The sequence below is a fragment of the Nyctereutes procyonoides genome, unplaced genomic scaffold (genome assembly GCF_905146905.1).
Source record: "Nyctereutes procyonoides isolate TBG_1078 unplaced genomic scaffold, NYPRO_anot_genome, whole genome shotgun sequence".
Lineage (NCBI taxonomy): Eukaryota > Metazoa > Chordata > Mammalia > Carnivora > Canidae > Nyctereutes > Nyctereutes procyonoides.
Genome location: NW_026575041.1, coordinates 1,226,421 through 1,246,185, shown reverse-complemented (window position 1 = coordinate 1,246,185; position 19,765 = coordinate 1,226,421). Strand labels below are relative to the sequence as shown.

At 47.7% G+C, this 19,765-nt stretch overlaps 2 protein-coding genes across 7 annotated transcripts; one reads left to right on the top strand and one right to left on the bottom strand.

Moving 5' to 3' along the window:
• The first annotated feature begins 93 nt into the window (after positions 1-93).
• Positions 94-5,847, top strand: LAMTOR1 (late endosomal/lysosomal adaptor, MAPK and MTOR activator 1). The gene is made up of 5 exons (XM_055320560.1): positions 94-258; positions 3,925-4,070; positions 4,320-4,397; positions 4,748-4,874; positions 5,215-5,847. Exons 1-5 carry the CDS (start codon positions 217-219, stop codon positions 5,305-5,307), a joined length of 486 nt encoding a protein of 161 aa, XP_055176535.1. The 5' UTR covers positions 94-216; the 3' UTR covers positions 5,308-5,847.
• A 72-nt stretch (positions 5,848-5,919) lies between these two features.
• On the bottom strand, positions 5,920-19,735 carry LRRC51 (leucine rich repeat containing 51). 6 transcript variants are annotated; one of them, XM_055320559.1, is made up of 7 exons: positions 19,416-19,489; positions 16,851-16,979; positions 13,383-13,466; positions 12,613-12,750; positions 8,368-8,573; positions 7,112-7,260; positions 5,920-6,398 (listed from the first exon to the last, which is right to left on the bottom strand). In XM_055320559.1, exons 4-7 carry the CDS (start codon positions 12,692-12,694, stop codon positions 6,326-6,328), a joined length of 510 nt encoding a protein of 169 aa, XP_055176534.1. In that variant the 5' UTR covers positions 12,695-12,750; positions 13,383-13,466; positions 16,851-16,979; positions 19,416-19,489; the 3' UTR covers positions 5,920-6,325. The 6 variants fall into 6 exon arrangements, with proteins under 6 accessions (XP_055176534.1, XP_055176529.1, XP_055176531.1 ...); XM_055320554.1 differs by lacking the exon at positions 5,920-6,398 and adding an exon at positions 6,597-6,815 and having other exon boundaries at positions 19,416-19,487; XM_055320556.1 differs by lacking the exons at positions 5,920-6,398; positions 16,851-16,979; positions 19,416-19,489 and adding exons at positions 6,597-6,815; positions 19,532-19,735.
• Between the last annotated feature and the right edge of the window lie 30 nt (positions 19,736-19,765).

Below are 19,765 nucleotides of genomic sequence, written 5' to 3'. Positions count from 1 at the left end.
AGCGAAGCGAGCCTTCCCATTGGTTGGCGGTGATCACGCGGTGGAGGCGGGGCCGGAAACCGGGGTGGCGGCGGCAGCGGTGCGGCTCTGGGAAGGGATAGGCGAGGAGGAGGGTGGCTGCCTGCTGGCTGTAGCCACGGGTCATGTGACCGGAAGGGCTCCCGACGGACGCCGTCCCTCCTCGGCTCGGCCTGAGCGCCCGGCCCGACCCCGGCCATGGGGTGCTGCTACAGCAGCGAGAACGAGGACTCGGACCAGGTGCGGCCGCGGCGGGCGAGGCTCGGGAATGAGGGTTGAGAGACTGGGGCGTCGGGCTCAGAAGAAAACCTGCAGAAGAGCGGGAGCAGGACTGCGGGGCTCATATAGTACGGCGGCCGGGAGGGGACAGATTACAGAGGGGACGCCCGGCCGGGCTCCTACCCTTGTTAAAGCCCCAGCTTTCTCTCTACAGTCTCCGCATTGGGGTGTGCAGGCAGGTGCTTGTCCCGCTCGCTCCCACCCCTTTCATCTTATCTTACCCTTAAAGCTTTATAGCCTTCAGGATCCTCAGCCTAGGTCTCTGGGAAACATGGTCTCACCAGTTTTCTGTGCTTTTTCTGTGCTTGTAGGAGCGGGCTTTGTGAATCCATTCTAGGGATGGGTAAGCTGAGGCTCAGAATTAGTTTGTCCTGCGTGAATCAGGAATCCGTGTCTGCTCTCAGCCCCTGGGGTTGGAGAAGGAAGGTCACTGCTGATTTGGGGTCAGAGAAGGCCTCTGGAAGTAGGTGGCATTTGAATTGACCAGTGAAGAATTTAATAGAGACAATGACATCGAGATATGTGGGAAGTTGGGAAGTTACAAAGTGGGTTTCTGCTCTGGCTGGATTAAATTAGAGAGATGGGATGGGGAGCACAGTTTTGCCTGCCTCGTGCAGTTTTTGCCTGGGGCCTGAGGGTTCCTTCAGCTACACGGGTGGTTGTCCTGGGAATTTGTAGATCTGATGCCTTTGCACAAGAGATTAAGCTGGAAAACTTGTGCAGTTTTTCATTCTCCCTCTTCCACTTGGTGCATTCTCACTTCTCACACCTTAAACCCTGCCCTGCCTGCCTATCTCTTTTTAGGAGTGGGGAGACCTTCCCAAGAATGAAGTCTCAAGCTCTTTGCCATCACCTTTTTGATTGCCTCTAAGCCTGGATTCTGCATTTCAACACATTCTAGACGCAGAGACGATAGATTTCTGCAAGTAGCTCAGAATCTGGTGGGGAAGATGGTCACAGAAATGGACTATATTACTAGTATTTGCGAAGTAGGTCTTTCCTCAGTGACTCACATGAACCTATTTTGGATTAAGGACTTAAGGCTAGGAAATGTCATTTGTTTGAGAGGCATGGGTAGCTCCTGGGCCTCATTAATTTTCCAAACACTCAATGAACACATCTTATTTCCTATGCCTTATGTTAGGCATACTTAATGCCTACTACTCCTCAGTTCACCTCAGTCTCTTAGAGGAGACAGTATTCCCGTCTACTGGGAAAACAAGGGTAGTGGGAAATCATCCCCGACAGGATAATACAGACTCTTGCAAGGAAAGAGTCAAGAAGAATTAGTGTCTTCTAATAAAGGATATTGGCTTCTAGTTGGGAGAACTAGGCTTGCTGCTTTCCTGAATTTCTTTTTCTTCTTGACAGGCTCTCACTTCTGTTTCTAAGCCCCCAGAGAGGTGCTTGATCAGTGCTGGGTGATTTGAGGCTTCGTGTGGCAAAGGTCTATACCATACCATTCACTGTCTCAGAGTCCCTCTCCCACTTTCATCTCTGCGCTTTCATTATAATAAAAAGAAACCTATTACACATTTTTCAAAGGCCTTCTATAGTTATTTCATTTGATTTTTGCCAAACGTTTGTCGTATAGGTACAGGTCCTGTATTTAAAGGCAAGGAAAGGGATCCCTGGGTGGCGCAGCGGTTTGGCGCCTGCCTTTGGCCTAGGGCGCGATCCTGGAGACCCAGGATCGAATCCCACGTCGGGCTCCCGGTGCATGGAGCCTGCTTCTCCCTCTGCCTGTGTCTCTGCCTCTCTCTCTCTCTGTGTGTGACTATCATAAAAAAATAAAAAAAAAAAATAAAGGCAAGGAAAAGGTTTAGAGAGACTAAGTGATTTAGCCAAGGACAGAGAGCCGAATAGTGCCATAGTCACGGTGTCTTGATACCAAGCCATGTGCTTTATCCATTGGACCAAGCTGTCTCTTTCAAACCTGTGCCCATAGACCAGGTGGCTAGTCATGGGCAAGCCATATCTATGTGTCTAGGGCAGACAGTGAAGCCCTGACTCCTGGGTTGACACTGACTCAGGGACAGCCCTTGGTATGGAAAACCTCCTCCCTGCTGCAGTTGCCTGCTGAGGGTGGGATGACGTTATTTGTCCACTCTGATGGGAGTAGCCCAGCCTCCTCTGGGAGTCTAGGTCTCCAGAAAACAACTTTGTTCTTGAGCAACCCGATGGGGGGCTAATGCTCCGTCTTGCAGGCAGATCTGTCTCGAGTAGGGCTGGGGGAAGGATGACACCCAGGAAGCAAACTCAGGGTTCGTGATGGAGCTAGCTTTTCTGTGAGATAGCTCGGTCTGTGGCAAACCTTTTGTCTTTCTAGCTCTTGAATACTTAACCTGTGTTTTTAAGGGGGAGGGGCCGTGTTTTTAAGGGGATAGGGCAGAGTTCTACAGCTTTTGTCTCCTGCTGTGGGGAACTGGGGACACTTGGGCACCCTGGGCTTGAGGAAGAGTGTTGTGAAAAGGCTGGGCCTGCCTAGGGTGGGGCGGGAGGAAGTGGCCCTGTGTAAGGAGGGTTGTGGAGTCGGGAGCCCTCCACGGGAAGGGCTGTGGTAGGAACTGAGAGCGGCCTGGAGTGGAGCACTGGTGGTCTGGCACTAAGGGTCGGTGAGTCAGCATTAGGCAGGATAGGCCCCTTGTCCTTGGCTTTGTCCTGGGCACCCTTGCCCTTTATGGCTTGGATAGATAACCAGCAAGTCTGCTTATCCAATTTGAAGCTGACACAAAGCCAGCAGGGATTTGCTGCTAATGGGCTCAAGGCAGGGTCGTACCCAGAGACATTGTGGTAGATGAGAACGAGGGACTGAAAGAACGAGGGGAAATATACACAGAATTGTGAAGGACCAGGGAGACCTGGTTTGGCCCCAGGTTAATTCTGGGGGTTTGTTTTATCAGCATAGGCTAGCAGTAACACGGACTACGGAAAATCAGCAAAACCACACTAACAGAGGTGTGGTGGGTTGGCAAGGGAGGGAACAGCTCCAGTGTCAGGCCAGGCTTCACCAGGGGCACCAAGTATAGTCTTGGGAGTCATATACAAAGAGGACATCAGAAGAGAGTGAATACCTGTGAGTAGAAGGGACCTGCCCTCAAGAAGGGGGCACACTTGGGACTGTGTGACCCAGAGACTGGGACTCCTGCCCTGACATTATACGAGGAATAGAACTGTCTGGATTCCCAGGGCGTCTGTCGTGGGAGCAGCCAGCTAGCTGGGGAGGGCCTGGCCTGGGTATCAGGAGTGCCATTCTTAGGCTCCTGACCTGCAGCAGTTTCTAGACCTCATTCCTCTAGCTTCCAGCTTCCAGTATCCTTTGTCTGTCAGGTGCTGGACTGTTTTCTGAAGCTGTAGACCTGTTACTGAATATATGCTTTGTGCCTGTGTCCATCTTTTCACAGCCTCTAGGACTGCTTGGTTCCACTTTGATTCATTCTAGACCACCAACTCAGCTGAGCTCCCGAGGGCAGGCAGGACTGAGTCTTAGCTGACATGCCATACACTTGGGCGCTTAGGGTATTTTTTTGGTGCTTCAGTGTCAGAGCTGGGCTTAGAGAAGAGCCCAGGAATGGCAGGTTGGACTAAAGGGTCCAGGGCTGACTTCTCCCCTATTACCTCACCTAGGACCGAGAGGAACGGAAGCTGCTGCTGGACCCTAGCAGCCCCCCTACCAAAGCCCTCAATGGAGCTGAGCCCAACTACCACAGCCTGCCTCCCACCCGCACAGATGAGCAGGCCCTGCTCTCCTCCATCCTTGCTAAAACAGCCAGGTGAGCACCCCAGGACCAAGCCTGGGCAGAGCTTCTCCATCCATGTTAAAGGATGGACAGAGGGACAGGGCCCAGGACATGGGGGATGGGACAAGGTCAGTGGCAAGAGGTGCTTCTGGGCCCAGTCCTGCTCCACTGGGCGGGCAGGGCCAGTGGTGTCAGATAGTCCTGGAGTTGGCACTTGGCAGTGAATCCCATGTGTCCCTCTTGAAGCACCTGTCATGTTCCCTCTGCCTCCTCTCCCCAAAGCAACATCATTGACGTGTCTGCTGCGGACTCCCAGGGCATGGAGCAGCATGAGTACATGGATCGGGCAAGGCAGTACAGGTGAGACCTGGCCAGCTTGGGTCCCCCCTTCAGGCTCTTTGGGCTCCTCCCTGCCCCTTATCCAGCTTTGGAGCCTGGGCCCCAGGCCAGGCTTCTGGTTTGGGTGAAGCCCAGGAGATGGACGACAGATCTCTCCGCTACCTCAGCAGATGTTCGTGTCAGCCCTGTTTGCCCTGTGGCCCTCAAGGGTGCGGAGGCCAAGGGAGGTGGGCCTGGAGTGAGTTTGTGGTGAGCAGAGGTGCCTGTCACCCTGCTCCTCTGGCCCAAGGGACTGAAGCTTGCCTGGGCTGGGCTGGGCTGGGCAGAGCAGACTGGCCTGACCGCTCCCCACCATCCTCCCTCTTGGCCAGCACCCGCTTGGCTGTGCTGAGCAGCAGCCTGACCCACTGGAAGAAGCTGCCACCGCTGCCATCTCTCACCAGCCAGCCCCACCAAGTGCTGGCCAGCGAGCCCATCCCCTTCTCCGATTTGCAGCAGGTGAGCCACCCCTGAGCCCGCCCCCGCCTACCCTTCCCTTATAGCTGGGCTGTGGCAGAGGGCTCACCCTCTCTGTCTCAGAGGCGGTAGGGAAGTGGAGTTAGGGAGCCTGGTAGCTCAAATGCCCCACTCACTCTCTCCTTACTTTGTATCTTCCCCTCTCTACCTTTATTCTCTTTCTCTGCTTTGTACTTTTCTGTCTTTCCCATCATTACCTTTTTCTTTGGCTTCCTGTCCCCCACCACCGCCTCCTCTCTTGCTACCTGATCCCCCTCCCCGGCTTTCCGGATCTCTTTTCTCACTGTGTCTCTCTGTTGCTCTCGTCCCTGGTCCCTCTCAGGTCTCCAGGATAGCTGCTTATGCCTACAGTGCACTTTCTCAGATCCGAGTGGACGCAAAAGAGGAGCTGGTTGTACAGTTTGGGATCCCATGAAGAGAGGGATCCTTGGACAGCTCTTCTCCTCTCTTCACCCCGTCTCCACCCTGCCTCCCCTGGGCCCCCAGCCTCACTGCGGCTCACACAGTACCCTAACCTGCTACTAATCACAGAGAAGAGTGTGGAGGAGGAGAAGAGTGAGGCTGGAAGCCTGAGCAAATGAGGACAGAGCAAGGGAGGGCAGAACCATTTGGGACTGGTGTTCAAAGCCCTGGCCAGGGATGGGGTGGGGGTCAAAAGATTAGGGCCTGGTAGGTCTTCACTGTCACTGGGAAGGTGAAGATACCAGTGTGAGGGTGATCCCTAGGGGGCCTATAGGGGCCCCCTTCCCACCCTTTCTCTTGGCCTCACTCCTTCTCCCTCTCCCTGACCTGGTGCTCACATGCACCTCACTAGGGTTTGTGACCAGGGTCTGGACGAGCTTGAATTTGAATGAATTGAGTTTGTATTTCTAGCACCCTGGGTTTTTACATGTTTGGGGTTTTGGGGTTTCGTTTTGGTTTGTCGCCCTCGATAAAGGAAGTGTATTCATCTGTGTGCTGGTTGCAGCCCCTCTGTCCTGCCCACCACCCTATAGTACTATTTGTGGTCTGTGAGCAGTGAGATTTGGGGGAGGGGGGGGCTACGTCTTGTAGGGGCACAAAGAGGAATCCAGGAGATAAGGGTACAGGGTTCCCAGGTTTTAGCTGGAACTTGGCCTGGGCTGACCTCAGGTTGGATAAGACTGCCTGTCCCTTCTCTGGTGATGGGACTACTATCAGAGCTGAAAAAACCTGAATCTGAGGCAGTTGTCACCGTTGGGGGCTCTGTCTCAGGTTCAGTGGAATTACCAATAAGCCCAGGGTTAGAGGGTAAAGGCAGAGAAAGGATACTTGATACAGAGCCAGCAAGCCACTGTTTCCAAGCAGAAGATTCTTTTTATCAAATGAAATCTTAGGCAGAATGCCCACATATAAAACAGAGTTAGAAGTACTCAGATCTGATTGAAGTGGGGGAGGGGTTCAGAGATCACAGCCTACCATCTTCTCTGAGGCATCTCCAAAAAACTTGGCACTCTGTGAAGCAGCTCTAACCCCAAGATACCTGAACTGCAGAGTAAAAAAAAAGGGCCCAGCGAGATTAGGTAAGTTTCTCAAGGCCAAGCAGTAAACCCAGGTCTCCTGCATTCCAGGCCAATAGGCCTTTCCCTCCACTGGCTCCATCTTTCAGCGAAGCAAGACTGAAGCTTCTGACAACTGCCTGAGTTGGAGGATGTTTTTACACCGCACAGATGACTTCACATCTGCTCAACTGCTCAAATCCTTTATTGTTAAACCAAACTGACCATCCTCGGGCCTTTAGGACTGGTCGGGCCCTGGGATCCTTAGAGTGCATTCTGCTTGATCCGGACCTTCTTAGGCTTGATGTTCATGTGTTTCCACACTTCAGCTGTGGCACGGTCTGCTTTGGTGACCCCACTGAAGTCGAATGTGGTGATACGGGGCAGGGTGCACAGCACATATTGCCTGTGGGGAAGACTTGGGCTGGGGGCCAGCCCCCTACCACAACCTCCTTTCCCCTCCACCAGTTGCTGCTATCTCCCCTAACTGTGAGGAATGGAGGCACTGAAGTATAGTTCGGGGGAGACAGAGCTTCCCCTGACTGATAGAAATGCCTAAAGGTCTCTACTCCCTTCCCTGTCCCAGCATGGCAGAATGATGGTGTTGGATTTCTTCTTTTCCCAACTCCTTTCCTTTTTTTTTTTTCCCGCAACTCCTTTCCCTCTGGGGAGCCCAGCTTCAGGGGCAGGCAGGGCACTTACCTATACCCCTTCTCTTCCTCTATGGGGTTCCCATGGAGTGTCAGGCTCCGGAGCCTCGGGAGGACAGCCAGCTTGTTGACCTCTCCCAGCCGCTGGATGCTGTTGCCATGGAGATAGAGTACACTGAGGTTGAAGAAAGTTGTCAGAACCTGTTGGGGAAGGAAACCGAAAGTCTGGATAGAAAGGGCCCTGGATCTGTGCTCAGGACTGACTTGTGGGCAAAGAAAGAAGAGTTTGGGAAACAATTTTCTTTCTAGTCTATGCCACCTCCCTGCAGCCATTCTGGATAACTCTGACCTTTTCATTTAATGTTGAGGATACAGAGGTATCACACTGACACAGAGCTGTGATCTGAGGGGCAGGAGGTGTGGGCCTGAGGCCTAGCACAGCCGCTGACTTGCCAGGTGACTGGACTTGCCTGCTTCCCCCTGTAGGTGCCCCTACACTGAAGACCTTTTTAGCACTGGTGACCTAAGATTCTTTCACAACAGGGGACAGGGATATAGAGCATCATGCTAGGTACATAAGAGAAGCTTTCAAAAATAGTAACTAAATTGAGATAACTACAACCAACCTGGCAAGTAGTCTCCAACTCACACTCTTGCTGCTTTTCCTCTGACAAGAATCCAGGACAAGAAAGAGCCAGTTGTGTTTAGATCTTAAAATTTCCGTTTGAGTTCATGGCAAATAAGTGCTGTACTTTACCTACCTCTTCCACAGAAGAACTCAGGACAAGAGCTGTTATTTTATTGCAGCCTGCCACGTACCAGTTGGCTTTCGTAATTCTCATTTAAGCCCCACAAAACCTTTATTTTTATTTTTTAAAAGATTTTATTTATTTATACAGGAGAGAGACAGAGAGAGGTAGAGACCCAGGGAGAGGGAGAAGCAGGCTCCCTGTGGGGAGCCTGATGTGGGACTCAATCCCTGGACCCTGGGATCATGACGTGAGTTGAAGGCAGATGCTCAACCTCTGAGCACCCAGGGGTCCCTCCATAAAACTTTTATGATGCTGGCATATGCTCCCCATTTTTCAGACAGGGAGGCTGAGATTTTGAAAGGTTATTTTGCCCCAAGTCACACAGTAAGAGATCTAGGATTTGAACCTACATTTGAGCCCACAGCCATGTCCTTTGCACAGCACTGTGCTGCCTCACTACTTATTTGATAATATGTGGGAAGTAGAGAGGCTGGAAGCTGGACAAGTGTCAGGCCCACCCTTGGACACTTGTGGACACTCAAGGCTGGGTACTCACAGGATCAATGGAAGTCAGGTCGTTGAAGGACAGGTCGATCCAGGCCAGGTTCTCTGGATGCTCCAGAAGCAGTGAAACCACATGGTTGAAGTCTCTCAGGTCATTGAGGACATTGTTGTTCAGCCACAGGGACTGGGTCAGTGACTTCCCTGACTTTGAGTGCCTTAGTGGTCGTAGTCCTGACCGTGGCTCCTCGCTTGTCAGATCTGTGGGAACAAAGTGAGATGTGGGTTATCATCTTTGCTTTTCTGTCTTCAGGGTGGGAAGGGACAGACCTGGGAGGATATGTAGCCTAAGCTATAGCTGGAGGAGCTGCAGGACCATAGAGTCTCGTAGGACTCTAATCACTGTAAATTCAGGACCCTGTCCCATAGGCCCCAGGAGTCCGAGGAAACTTGGACTAAGTTACTTAGTTCAAAGACTTACCATCCCAAATTCTTGGTTTGGGTCACCTGGTCTTCTCATGTCTGTCATATTATTGGGTCCTCTATATACCACTCCTGTTGGGGGTGGGGGAGGCAAAATCACTCCCACTTTATGGAAACTAAGAACTAGAATTGTCAGGCTTGAACCAAGATGATGATAGCACAAAATCTAAGAGTATCCACTGGTAGAGCCTATAGCATTCACTTCAGTACAATAGCCTTTGATGTTCTTTCTTGCATTACTGCTGAGCAACTGTGTGTGTGCCAGATAGTGGATGTATAGTGGTAAACAAAATGAGAGATGGTCTGCGCCAAGCTCTGGATCAGTAACAGGGCAGGGATGAAGCAGATGTTTGTGCCTTGGAGGAGCTCACAGAAGCAGGATAAAAACAAACTAGCAATATGATAGCAATAGAATCATGAAGAAGGACTCCTAACTTAGTCTGGGAACTCAAGGAAGTTGAACCAGAGATGGAACTCCGTGGATTAGGAGACATTAACCAAGCAAAGGGTGGAAAGGACATGCTTGTAGCATGACACAAGCAGAGGCATAGAGGTGTGATGTATGTATGTGCTGCACGAGGGGGAGAGGCGAGAAGGAAAAACTGTAGGAGCCTTGAATGCCAGGCAGAGTATTTTGGACTTTATTCTGTAGGTGATGGGAAGCCACTGGAGGGTTTAGGCAAAGGAGATGATCCAGATCTTTCATTGCAGAAAGACCATTCTGAAGCTTTAGTGTGGAGATGGATTAAAGGGAGCGGGTGGGACTGGAAGATCAATGTGGCTCTTTTAGTCTCCAACCAAGAGATAAAAGGGAGAGAAAATCAGCCTGACTTCATGGCTGACTGGATGTAAGAGTGAAAGAATAATCAAGGGTGGTGCCCAGTTTCTTGTTTAGGGGACTGATAAGGAACTAGAAAAAGAGAAACCAGGGTTGACAAGGTGAGGAGTTCGGGCTTGGCCTTGGTGTGTTCCTATCAGAAGCTCAGGAGACGGACAAGAATCATTATCATAGAAGGTGTACAAGTCAGAGAAAATAGAGGAGATTCCACGTGGAGAGGGAGGGTAGAGAGGGACAAGGAGGAGGCGGAGTCTACTGAATAATGAACAATGACAGAAGAACAGGGAGGGAGAACCACAAGAAGGTAATTTTAAAGATGCTCAGGAAGTCCATAGTTTATAGGAGTGAATTTCAGGAAGATAAGGACTGAAAAGTAATTTTGGCAACTCAAGCCCCTGCTGACCTTGAAATGACAAGGGCCTGGGGACAGAAGCTAGACTGGATGGAGTTCAAGAGTGAAGGTTAAGGAAATCTAAGCAGGTAGTGTAAACACCCCCCTCAGAAAGTCTGGCCAAGGAGGAGAGAGAATAGGGAAAACAGAGACGTTACAAACCATCTGTGTAGACCCCCACGCACTTTTTGACAAATGAGGTCCAGAGAGAGGATGGGCCCTGCCCCCACCAGTGACAGATCCAGAAGCAGATACCAGCTGTGGCTGAGGGGACTCTATTTTTCCACTTGCCCCTAAGCATCTCACTACTTGTCTAAAGCTGCTTCCAGAGAAGGAAGTATTTAGGATTTGCTGAACCTGGCCAGCTGTCCTTACTCCCCCTCAGCTCTTAGCGGACACTTCCTCCCTTCTACATCTACCCAAGTGTTAATTTCCTCTCCTTGGCTGCAGGTCAGGCAGCATCCACCAGATGGCTCTCCACCTTAGTGCTGGAGTGAGCAGGAGCCACAGCAGGAGCCTGAGGTTGGGGGGAGGCGGCAGGAGGGCATTGGAGCAGAGTACTCCAGCTAATGAATAAACTCCCAATCCTGCCCCCTGCCCCGCCAACATGTCCTGAGAATCCCAAATGAAATGACACAGCTGAATAAAGTTAGGGTTAAAATAAACCCACATAGAGATTAGCATCCAGCCTGATGAGGCAGCAGCTTAGGCAATGCTACTAAGCATGGGCGGATCTCCAGCTCAGAAGTAGCCACTGGTGGGACTGTGTTGCCTAAAATGTGAGGCTCCCATTGGGGCTGCCAGTATTGAGGGTGGAAGAGGGTATCCCATGGTTACAGGTTTGTTTCCTTCAGATTCCACGAGGAATCTGCATTGCTTGAGGATGTGTTGAAGCTTGCTTGTTCAGGCCAGGGCAGGTCTGGAAAATGGGCCACAAATATCAGTGCCCACAGAAGTGGGGAGTGTTTAGCCCCAGAAAGACCTGGGAAAAAGTGATCCTGTCTTCGTATCTCTGAAGGGTTGCCATGCAACTTTTCCATGTGTCCCTAGAAGGTGGGAGTTAGTTTGATAAGAACTTCCTTGCATTATCCCTCACCCCACAGTGGAAGGGGTTGGTAAATGTATCTCGTAGGGGACTCCCTTAATACTATAGGCTCATGAGCAGAAGGTAGAGGATAATGGGTTGGATGTAGTTTGAAGTCCCTGTCATTTCAGAATCTAATCCATCTATCAGTTACTTTAGCAAATAGTCTATCAAGTACCCCCAGACTCTTTCCAAAAGCTCTGGGGAACCTGCCTGGCCTTTAGGGACTTGGATATGCCTCTCCTTTCCCCCTCTTTATAAGACACAGCAAGGAGCACAATGTCTGGCACACACGTATACACAAGTGCTTGCTAAATAGTAGGCGCTCAGTAAATAATCAACTACTGAATGAAGAACAGGGCATCTTTACAGACTATGGTTTGTGCTATGGAGTTATCTGTGGTTGTAGTAGATGGTTTCTCCCTCCATTTTGAGGGTTCCACAGAGGGCAAAGCTCCATCTCCCCGCTCAGAGCTGGGAATTCCCACGGTAGGCAGGAGCCATAATTCCCTCATCTGTCACCTCGGCTTTCTTGTACAGGACCATTACAGCTAAAACCCCTATGGAACATGGACAACATCAATCAGAAGTGATGCTGTGCACAGTAAATAAAGATCATGGTAGGTAGGTGTGTGCTCCTGAGAGAACATGAGTTACCACTGTGGCTATTGCAAACCCAGTAGTATCCCAAACTCCAAGGCAGGTCTAATACCTCCTGGATAACTATTTGCCTTCTTCTTGAGCATAAAACTAGCCATCAATTGCCTATGAGAGAAAACCAAAGCCAGATACTGGGTCTAGGATATGTGGGGACCAGCATGTGTTCTGTGAGAGCAGATGTACTGTGCATGTATAAGTCAGATAGCAGAAGCCAGGGACAGCAGAACTTCTTGGGAAGAAACATACTCCTCTGAGAATATGACATTGCTAAGAGCCTCCCTTTGTCTTTTTCTGAAGAGTATTAGCCACTGATTTACAGACACTGAACAATAAAATGGGAATGAGCATGGGCAGTGCTGGAACCTGCAATAAGTGTGGGTGATGATAGAATAAACTTGGATAGGACTGGAATAAATATATTTATCAATAAATTTTTTTATTAATAAATATTAAACTGGAAACATACCAGTTAATAACGAGACCCTACATATTTTACCAGTCATCAGAATAGGCTTGTGTCCTCAGAAGAGATAGGGTTCTGCCTCTGTTTTCGTTTCTTCCTCTCTTCAGGTAAAAACAGGAGAATAAAACCATTGGCTGATAGACTGGTTTCACAGTTTTCTTCTACCTGACTTTACAGCTGTAGCCTGGATTGTTTTGAAGATGATCAGTTACCCCTTCCACTCCTACCACCTCCTTATTCCCGGTTCTTCCCAAAACAAAAAAAAAGAATCTGCAAGCATACAGGAAGACTCTCTTTAGGCTCTTAAAGACTGGTCTCTCCCTAGGGACCATACCCGGCCTGTTGCCATGGTGAGTGGAGTGCTGTACTCTATGGGCTGACCTTGGATCACGTGGATGCTTCGGAAGGAGTAGTCAAGAGGGGGCTCTGGCACCGAAGTGTTCATATAGTTCTGTTTGCTCATAGCTCAGGCCATCATTTGTCAGATGTAAGCATTGGCCCTGGGAGTCCGGGTTCAGCCTGAGGGGACAGAGAAGGACTGGTGTTCCAGGTACAAGGGGCTTAGGCTTCCCCTTAGGTATCTCCAGAGCCCTGCACCCTTGCTTTCTACTCTCTACTACTTCAGGTTTGCCTGGCTGTATTTCTATTTTAAGATGATAATCACCATTCCTTGCATTTGTAGAGCACTTCCTACTTCTTAGAGCACCTTTATATCCCTTAGAGCTCATGGATAGTAGTAGCACCCATTTCTACTTTCCACACAAAGAAACTGAGACCCGCAAGGTGAAAGCACCTGCCCCAAGTTAAGCCAATTAGTCAGTGTGGACTGCAATCATAGCCTCCTAAATCCTACTCTGAGGCCCTTTGTGCTACTCCATAGTAGTTACCATGGAGGCTTTCTTGGTACCTACACTCCAGTGACATCAACTGGTCTATTCTATTGCTTAACAAACCCTTGAGGGCCTGCATTGGATCTGGTGTCTGACTGCCCTTTGCAGTCTGACCCAGCTGGGGATTTTGCTACCTTCTCTGCTCAGCTTGTCTGTCAGCCCCATTTCCTTTCCATCCAAGGACCCTACTTCTTGCCACATCTGAATGTAGTCATATGTATATAAGCACATACACATAAAACCAGAGTCTACCTCACTCACCTGTTACCAATGCCTGAAACTCCACCATTAGGGATTCATTCCTTTGGGTTCAGTGATCATTCCCTGTTAAAATGGAAATACCCCCTAAGAGGGGTGAACACAATGTTAATAATTTACAATGTGGTGTGAACTGTCTTATCAGATCCTTTCCAGTTTGTTAGCTCAAGTAAAGGAGAGAAATTTTCAAGAGATGAGGAAAGCCATAAGAATACTACTCACCTGGGAAGAAAAAAGCTGAAAACATATTTTACCAAGGGATTTTGTATGTGACACATACAAACAAGACACATAGACTGACAAGGACATGTCCTGGTTAACCTCCCCTTCCTCACTTCATCCACCGCCATCACCTTCTTTGCTCACTACTTCACCTGCTTTCCAAAAGGATTTGAGGTAGTTTACAGTAAGATTCATAAAGCAGGATGATTTATAGAACGGAGCTGTCCAACTGAAATATAATGAACACTGCAAATGCAAGCCACACATATAATTTTTTCACGTATGCAATTTAAAATTTTCTAGTAGCCATACAAAGAAAAGTCAAAAGAAGGGTTAAAAGCTTAATATATTTTATTTAACCAAATATATTCAAAATAACATTCAACATATAATTGCTATTAATAACAGATACTTTACGCATCCCAATTTGGACAAGGTGCCTGTCAAGTGCTCAACAGCTACAGGTGACTAGTGGCTACTGAGACTGGACAGGACAGATGATGTAGGAAATGGAAATATGAAAGAGAAAGATCAGAAGGCAGATTAAAGGAAGAGAAAGAGATGGAATTAGGAACTGGCCTATGTTATCTCTAAAATTCCTGGCAGCCAAAGTAAAAAGGGAAACCTTAGGATATGCAGTTCTCATCATTTGATTAAAAGAAGCAAACAGAAAAAAAAAAAAAAGCAAACAGATTGTATGCAGAAAATGAAATCCACACATTTTCTTAAAATGAAATTCTCTTAAAAACCATGGACCTGATAGTTTATAATTGAGCCTAAGCTAAATACAGTTCAAGTAAATTCCTTTTTGGGTGATTTAACAGGTATAGAGGAATGGAAAGTGAATGTCGTCCTCTCAAAAAGCAGCAGTCTCATCTGAGCTTTGAGGAAATGCTGCCCTAAGTCACTCCTAAGTCACTTCACAGCTGAATTCTCTGTCAAATCGGGACTGGCCTGGTGGGGCACAGACTGTTGAAGGAGACCTGCATCTCTTAGATGTCAAATCTACAGACAGACAACAAAGAACAAAGGCTTTTCCAGAAAGAGAGGAACTTGGCTTGTGTTCTCACCTAGATAGAGAAGCCCATTCCACCAGAGCACAAACAACAGCTTTTATACCTTGCAGTGAGATTAGATACTCTGAGTCCTGAGTTGGGACCCCAGAGTTCCACACTACTGGACATGGATTTCATTATTTTTTATTTTTTTAAAAAAAGATTTTATTTATTTATTCATGAGAGAGAGAGAGAGAGGCAGAGACACAGGCAGCTGGGAGCCTGATGTGGGACTCAATCTCGGCTGGACATGGACTTTAGATTAAAATATTTAAGGGCAGAGTTTTACCATTAGTTTCCTGGACCATCAGAGAACCTAACTCAGTGCAGTTCCTAACTTCTGACTTTGTGTCACACCAGCTCCTGATGTTTTTTTTCTGAGTTGGTATTAAAAATGGAGCCCCCAGTAGTTAGATAAATTTGCCAGCTGGAAAGGGTTATTATTATTCTCCATTTAAATAGTAGCCCAGGCTGTGAGCTAGCACTGTCTTATTCATCATCTGACACAGAACCTGGCTTACAACAGGCACTCAAGAAATGTTTGTGGGAGGAATGAATGAGAAACTGCCAAATACAAGGATTTGTTTTGCTAGTGTTGATGGTAAGCTGCTCATTCTAACAATTGGCTCCCAGGTTCAGTTATTTCGGTCCACACCTCATTCACAGTAAGAAAATTCAATTCCGTAAACATTTATGGAGTGCCCACTGTCCTGTGCCTGACCAGAAGGAATGAAGCCAAGATAACAAATAATAGAACCGTGACTGTCATGAGCACAGAAGTCTGCTAGGTTTCCATTGTGGCAAACCAGCCTGCATCCAGTTCTAAGAAATAGCTGCCTACTTAGTGAATATTCTCATGATTTCAATACTCAGGCCTAGTATACCCTCTTTGATGAAGCCCATCTTTCCAGATAAAATTGATCAATGTGTACTGTAGCAGATTGATTGCCTTGATTATTCCTATTCATGGTCTCCCTTGTATCCATCTCTTCTGCCCTAGAACGCTGTAGTTCTATCCATTCTGATGCTGGGCTCAGCCATGTGACTTGCTTTGGGCAATGGGATGTTGGTAAACCTGAAGCAAACAGAAAGTTTAAAGACAGGGCTTGTCCTCTTGCTCTTTGCTTGTGCCAAGAGAAAATGACTACCCTTCTGGAGGGATGGGAGAGACATGTGCAGGTGAGCTATGTGCAGAGAGCTAGTGTTTCCAGTTGAGGCCATCCCAGTAGGATGGCCAATATTAATTTCATATTACTTAATATTATTTTTTTTCTGTTTGCTTCTTTTAATCAAATGATATGAAATATTTCATATTATAATTTCATGGAAATTATATTTCAGCCAATAGCCAGCCTACACCAAGTCAAGTTCAGGATAATTACAGGTGCCTGCAGATACATAAATGAGCCCAGCCATGACCAGAAGAAACATGGCTGACTTAGAGACTTGGAAGCAATAATGATTGTTTTAAGTCACTATGGTTTTGGATGGTTTATTACATTGCAATAGCTAACTGATACATGCCCCCACTGTACTTCGAACAAAATTTCATCACAGACCATTTCCTCATCTGTAAAATGGAGACAAACCTATCTTGAGAGTTATTGTATGTCTTGCAGCAGGTGCTAATATTAATACACTGAAGCAGCTGTATTCTCATACTCATTTCTTTTTTCTTTCCTTTTTTTTTTAAAAAAAAAAGATTTATTTATTTGAGAGAGAGAGAGAAAGCACAAGTGAATGTGGGGAGGGGCAGAGGGAAAGAATATCAAGCAGAATCCCCATTGAGTGGGGAGGCTGACCCAGGTTTCAATCCCATGACCCCGAGATCATAACCTGAGCTGAAATCAAGAGTTGTTTGCTTTAACCAACTGAGCTACCAGGCACCTCCCACTCCTTTTTTAAAAGTAGGCTCCATGCCCAGTGTGGGGCTTGAACTCATGACCCTGAGATCAAGAACTGCATGCTCTACTGACTGAGCCAGCTAGGTGCCCCTGTACTCATTTCTTTATAAACTACTTCCTATTCTTTCCCTGTAAGCTTGAGGCCAGGGTCAGAAGTCAGACTTCTTTCTCTCTTCCCACCATTACTCTGCACTGAGCCTGGCAAAGAATGATCTTCACTAAAGGCTTGATGAACAAATGGATAATGGAAAGAAGAAATGAATAGTGTCTTCAGGTGTCACCTGCTCTACCTGGCTGCTGCTGGGCAGATCTGGATTGCTTTGCTCACTTCAGTGGCTGTGTTTTTGGAGTCAGCCTTTTCCAGCTGCTGTTCTGCCTCATGACCAGTCAGATCCCAGTGCCTTCTTCATCTGTCCAAGCTGATTGACGAACAAAAAGTTTATAGGCATATTTGTCTTGTTTTGGAATTTTTCTTTTCCAAATTGGAAAGATCTTTTACTGTTTTTTTTTTTTAAATTATAAGAGTTAACATGATAGCTGAATAAAGTCAAACAACATAGTGGAATACATCAAATAGAAACTAAAAGTCTGAGTCTCTATTTCACCAAGAACAATCATGATTAACATTTGGGAATATAACCTCAGAAGGATATATACAACATTGTGTATATCTTTAAATAAACACATACTGTCTTTGTAAATGTATTTGTTAAATTCTACTTTATATGGGGGATCCCTGGGTGGCTCAGTGGTTTAGCACCTGCCTTCAGCCCAGGGCATGATCCTGGAGTCCCGGGATCGAGTCCCACGTCGGGCTCCCAGTGCATGGAGCCTGCTTCTCCCTCTGTCTGTGTCTCTGCCTCTCTCTCTCTCTCTCTCTCTGTCTCTTATGAATAAATAAAATCTTAATAATAAATAAATTCTACTTTATAACTGGGATAACTGACATAAAATACGGTTGCCATTGTAGTGTTAGCTAAGAATGTATTTTTAAAAATTTTTGTAGCCTCTTTTAAAAAATATTTTTAAAGATTATTTGACAGAGAGAATGAGTTAGGGTGGGGGCAGAAGGAGAGGGAGGAGACTCCCCAGTGAGCAGGGAGCCAGACACAGGGCTCAATCCCAGAACCCTGAGATTATGACCTAAACTGAAGGCAAATGCTTAACTGAGCCACTCAGGTGCCCCTACTCACCCTTTTTAAATAGAATTCATATGTATCTTACTTTATTTTTTAATTATTTTTAAAAGATTTTATTTATTTATTTATTTATTCATGAGATACACAGAGAGAGAGAGGCAGAGACACAGGCAGAGGGAGAAGCAGGCTCCCTGCAGGAAGCCTGATGCGGAACTCCATCCCGGGACCCAGGGATCACGCCCTGAGCCGAAGGCAGATGCTACACCACTGAGCCACTCAGATGTCCCTGTACCCTACTTTATTTACTTACTTTAGCCAATCCAGGGTGATAAAAATTTGTTTGCAGTTTTTGGAGATTACTAACAATTAGAATTTGATTTGTTGTTAGCTATCTCTTCCCTCTCTCAGGTAAGTAGCAACATGATGGTACAGGAAGCTTTTTTTTTTTTTTTTTTTTTTTGGCACAGGAAGCTTTGAGGAATAATCAGATGAGATCTAATAGGAGACTGAATAGCCTGGCCTAGAGAGGGCTTCTGTTTATGGGCTACAGGTGGAAGAAAAAGAATGTCACATGTCGGCCACATAATCTAGTGTATTCTGGGAGGTTATATTTTCAGATGCCACAAGGAAGCCCAAGATACAAACTAGCTCATGCCCTGGGGCAGTTTACTCCTTGGAACAAGTCTTTTTTTTTTTTTTTTTAACTTTTTAAAACATATTTATTTATGATAGTCACATAGAATGAGAGAGAGAGAGAGGCAGAGACAGAGGCAGAGGGAGAAGCAGGCTCCATGCACCGGGAGCCCGACGTGCGATTCGATTCCGGGTCTCCAGGATCGCGCCCTGGGCCAAAGGCAGGCGCCAAACCGCTGCGCCACCCAGGGATCCCCTCCTTGGAACAAGTCTTAAGCTAGACAGGTTGTAGCTTAAGGTTGTACACTCAAGCTAGTGACTTAGATTGAAATTGGTGACCTGGGGTCTAGTCCTAAACTGTCACTGATATGGTGTGTGGCCTTGGGTAAGTCGCTTTCCTCTTTGGATTTCAGTGTTCCAATTTGTAAAATGGGGAGAAATATCCTTGACTCACAAAACTCCAAAGAGAGACTGAATATGAAGGTGCTGGGTAAGGTGCCAAATGTAATCTGTCATGAAGACTGTAAAAGGAATCAAATTCTAACCATAGAGCTTTGAGAAGCAGACCACAGAGCTGTAGGGAGAAGAGGGAATTTAGGGACAGGACCCCAAATGAGTGTGTGTGGGCAGATGCTCCTGACTCTGAGGAAGAGGCTGCACCCTGGGACCTTGCTGCTTGTAAAGGAAAGAGACAGTGCAAGCCCCATACGTCTGCGTATGAAGGCCTGTGATTTAGTCTAATTTTACTCCCAAGTCTTGAAGAGGTCTCAGTTCATCAGAGGAGAAACCAACCATTTTCTGAGGGCGTTTCAGAACTCCCTCCGTCAGGGATTTGAGGCATCTGTATTAGGGGGTCTCAGGTTTGTGATACGGATGTTCTTAAGCGCCCCCAGGTCTGTACGGGTATGTATCTCGTTGCCCTTCCCTCCCCTCCCTCGGTCTATTCCATATGGATGTTGTGTCTTGTTCGTTATCAAAGGGGGGAAAGGGGTGTGTGCGGGGGGGAGGGGTTCTCAGGTCCCCGAGAAAGAAAATTCCTTAATCTCTCTTAGAACGAATTTCCTGTATTCCCGGCTGACTCACCCGCAGTTGTTTTCCCTCCAGCCTCCGCGTCCCACTACCTCAGGCTTACTCAGCGTCAACTCCATAGTAACTACCTCGACCCGGCGAGCCGCCGTAAGCGCTGCCGCGATACCTACCGGGAGCTGTAGTTCGCCAGGGGCGGGGCTCCAAAGCCGCGGGACGTGCTGGGATTTGTAGTTTTCTTTGCTCTCAAGTCCAGGCCGGGGTCCGGAAATAGTGACACCCCCTTCTCTCTTCCCAGTGGTCCTCACACTTCCTTTTCCCGGGTTCTCAAGCGTGCCCTTGCGTGAAACTCCAGCCGACTGGGGCCAATCAGAGGGTGGCGCGAGGGGGCGGGGCCATAGTTTAAA

Excerpts from the sequence above, each read along its gene's own strand:
- LAMTOR1 (XM_055320560.1), top strand. The coding sequence starts at position 217 with ATGGGGTGCTGCTACAGCAGCGAGAACGAGGACTCGGACCAG. Across the intron at positions 4,071-4,319 it reads ATCCTTGCTAAAACAGCCAG|CAACATCATTGACGTGTCTG; the intron begins GTGAGCACCCCA and ends CTCTCCCCAAAG. Across the intron at positions 4,398-4,747 it reads GATCGGGCAAGGCAGTACAG|CACCCGCTTGGCTGTGCTGA; the intron begins GTGAGACCTGGC and ends CCTCTTGGCCAG.
- LRRC51 (XM_055320556.1), bottom strand. The coding sequence starts at position 12,694 with ATGAGCAAACAGAACTATATGAACACTTCGGTGCCAGAGCCCCCTCTT. Across the intron at positions 8,574-12,612 it reads AAGCATCCACGTGATCCAAG|ATCTGACAAGCGAGGAGCCA; the intron begins GTCAGCCCATAG and ends TTGTTCCCACAG. Across the intron at positions 6,816-7,111 it reads GAGGAAGAGAAGGGGTATAG|GCAATATGTGCTGTGCACCC; the intron begins GTAAGTGCCCTG and ends TCTTCCCCACAG.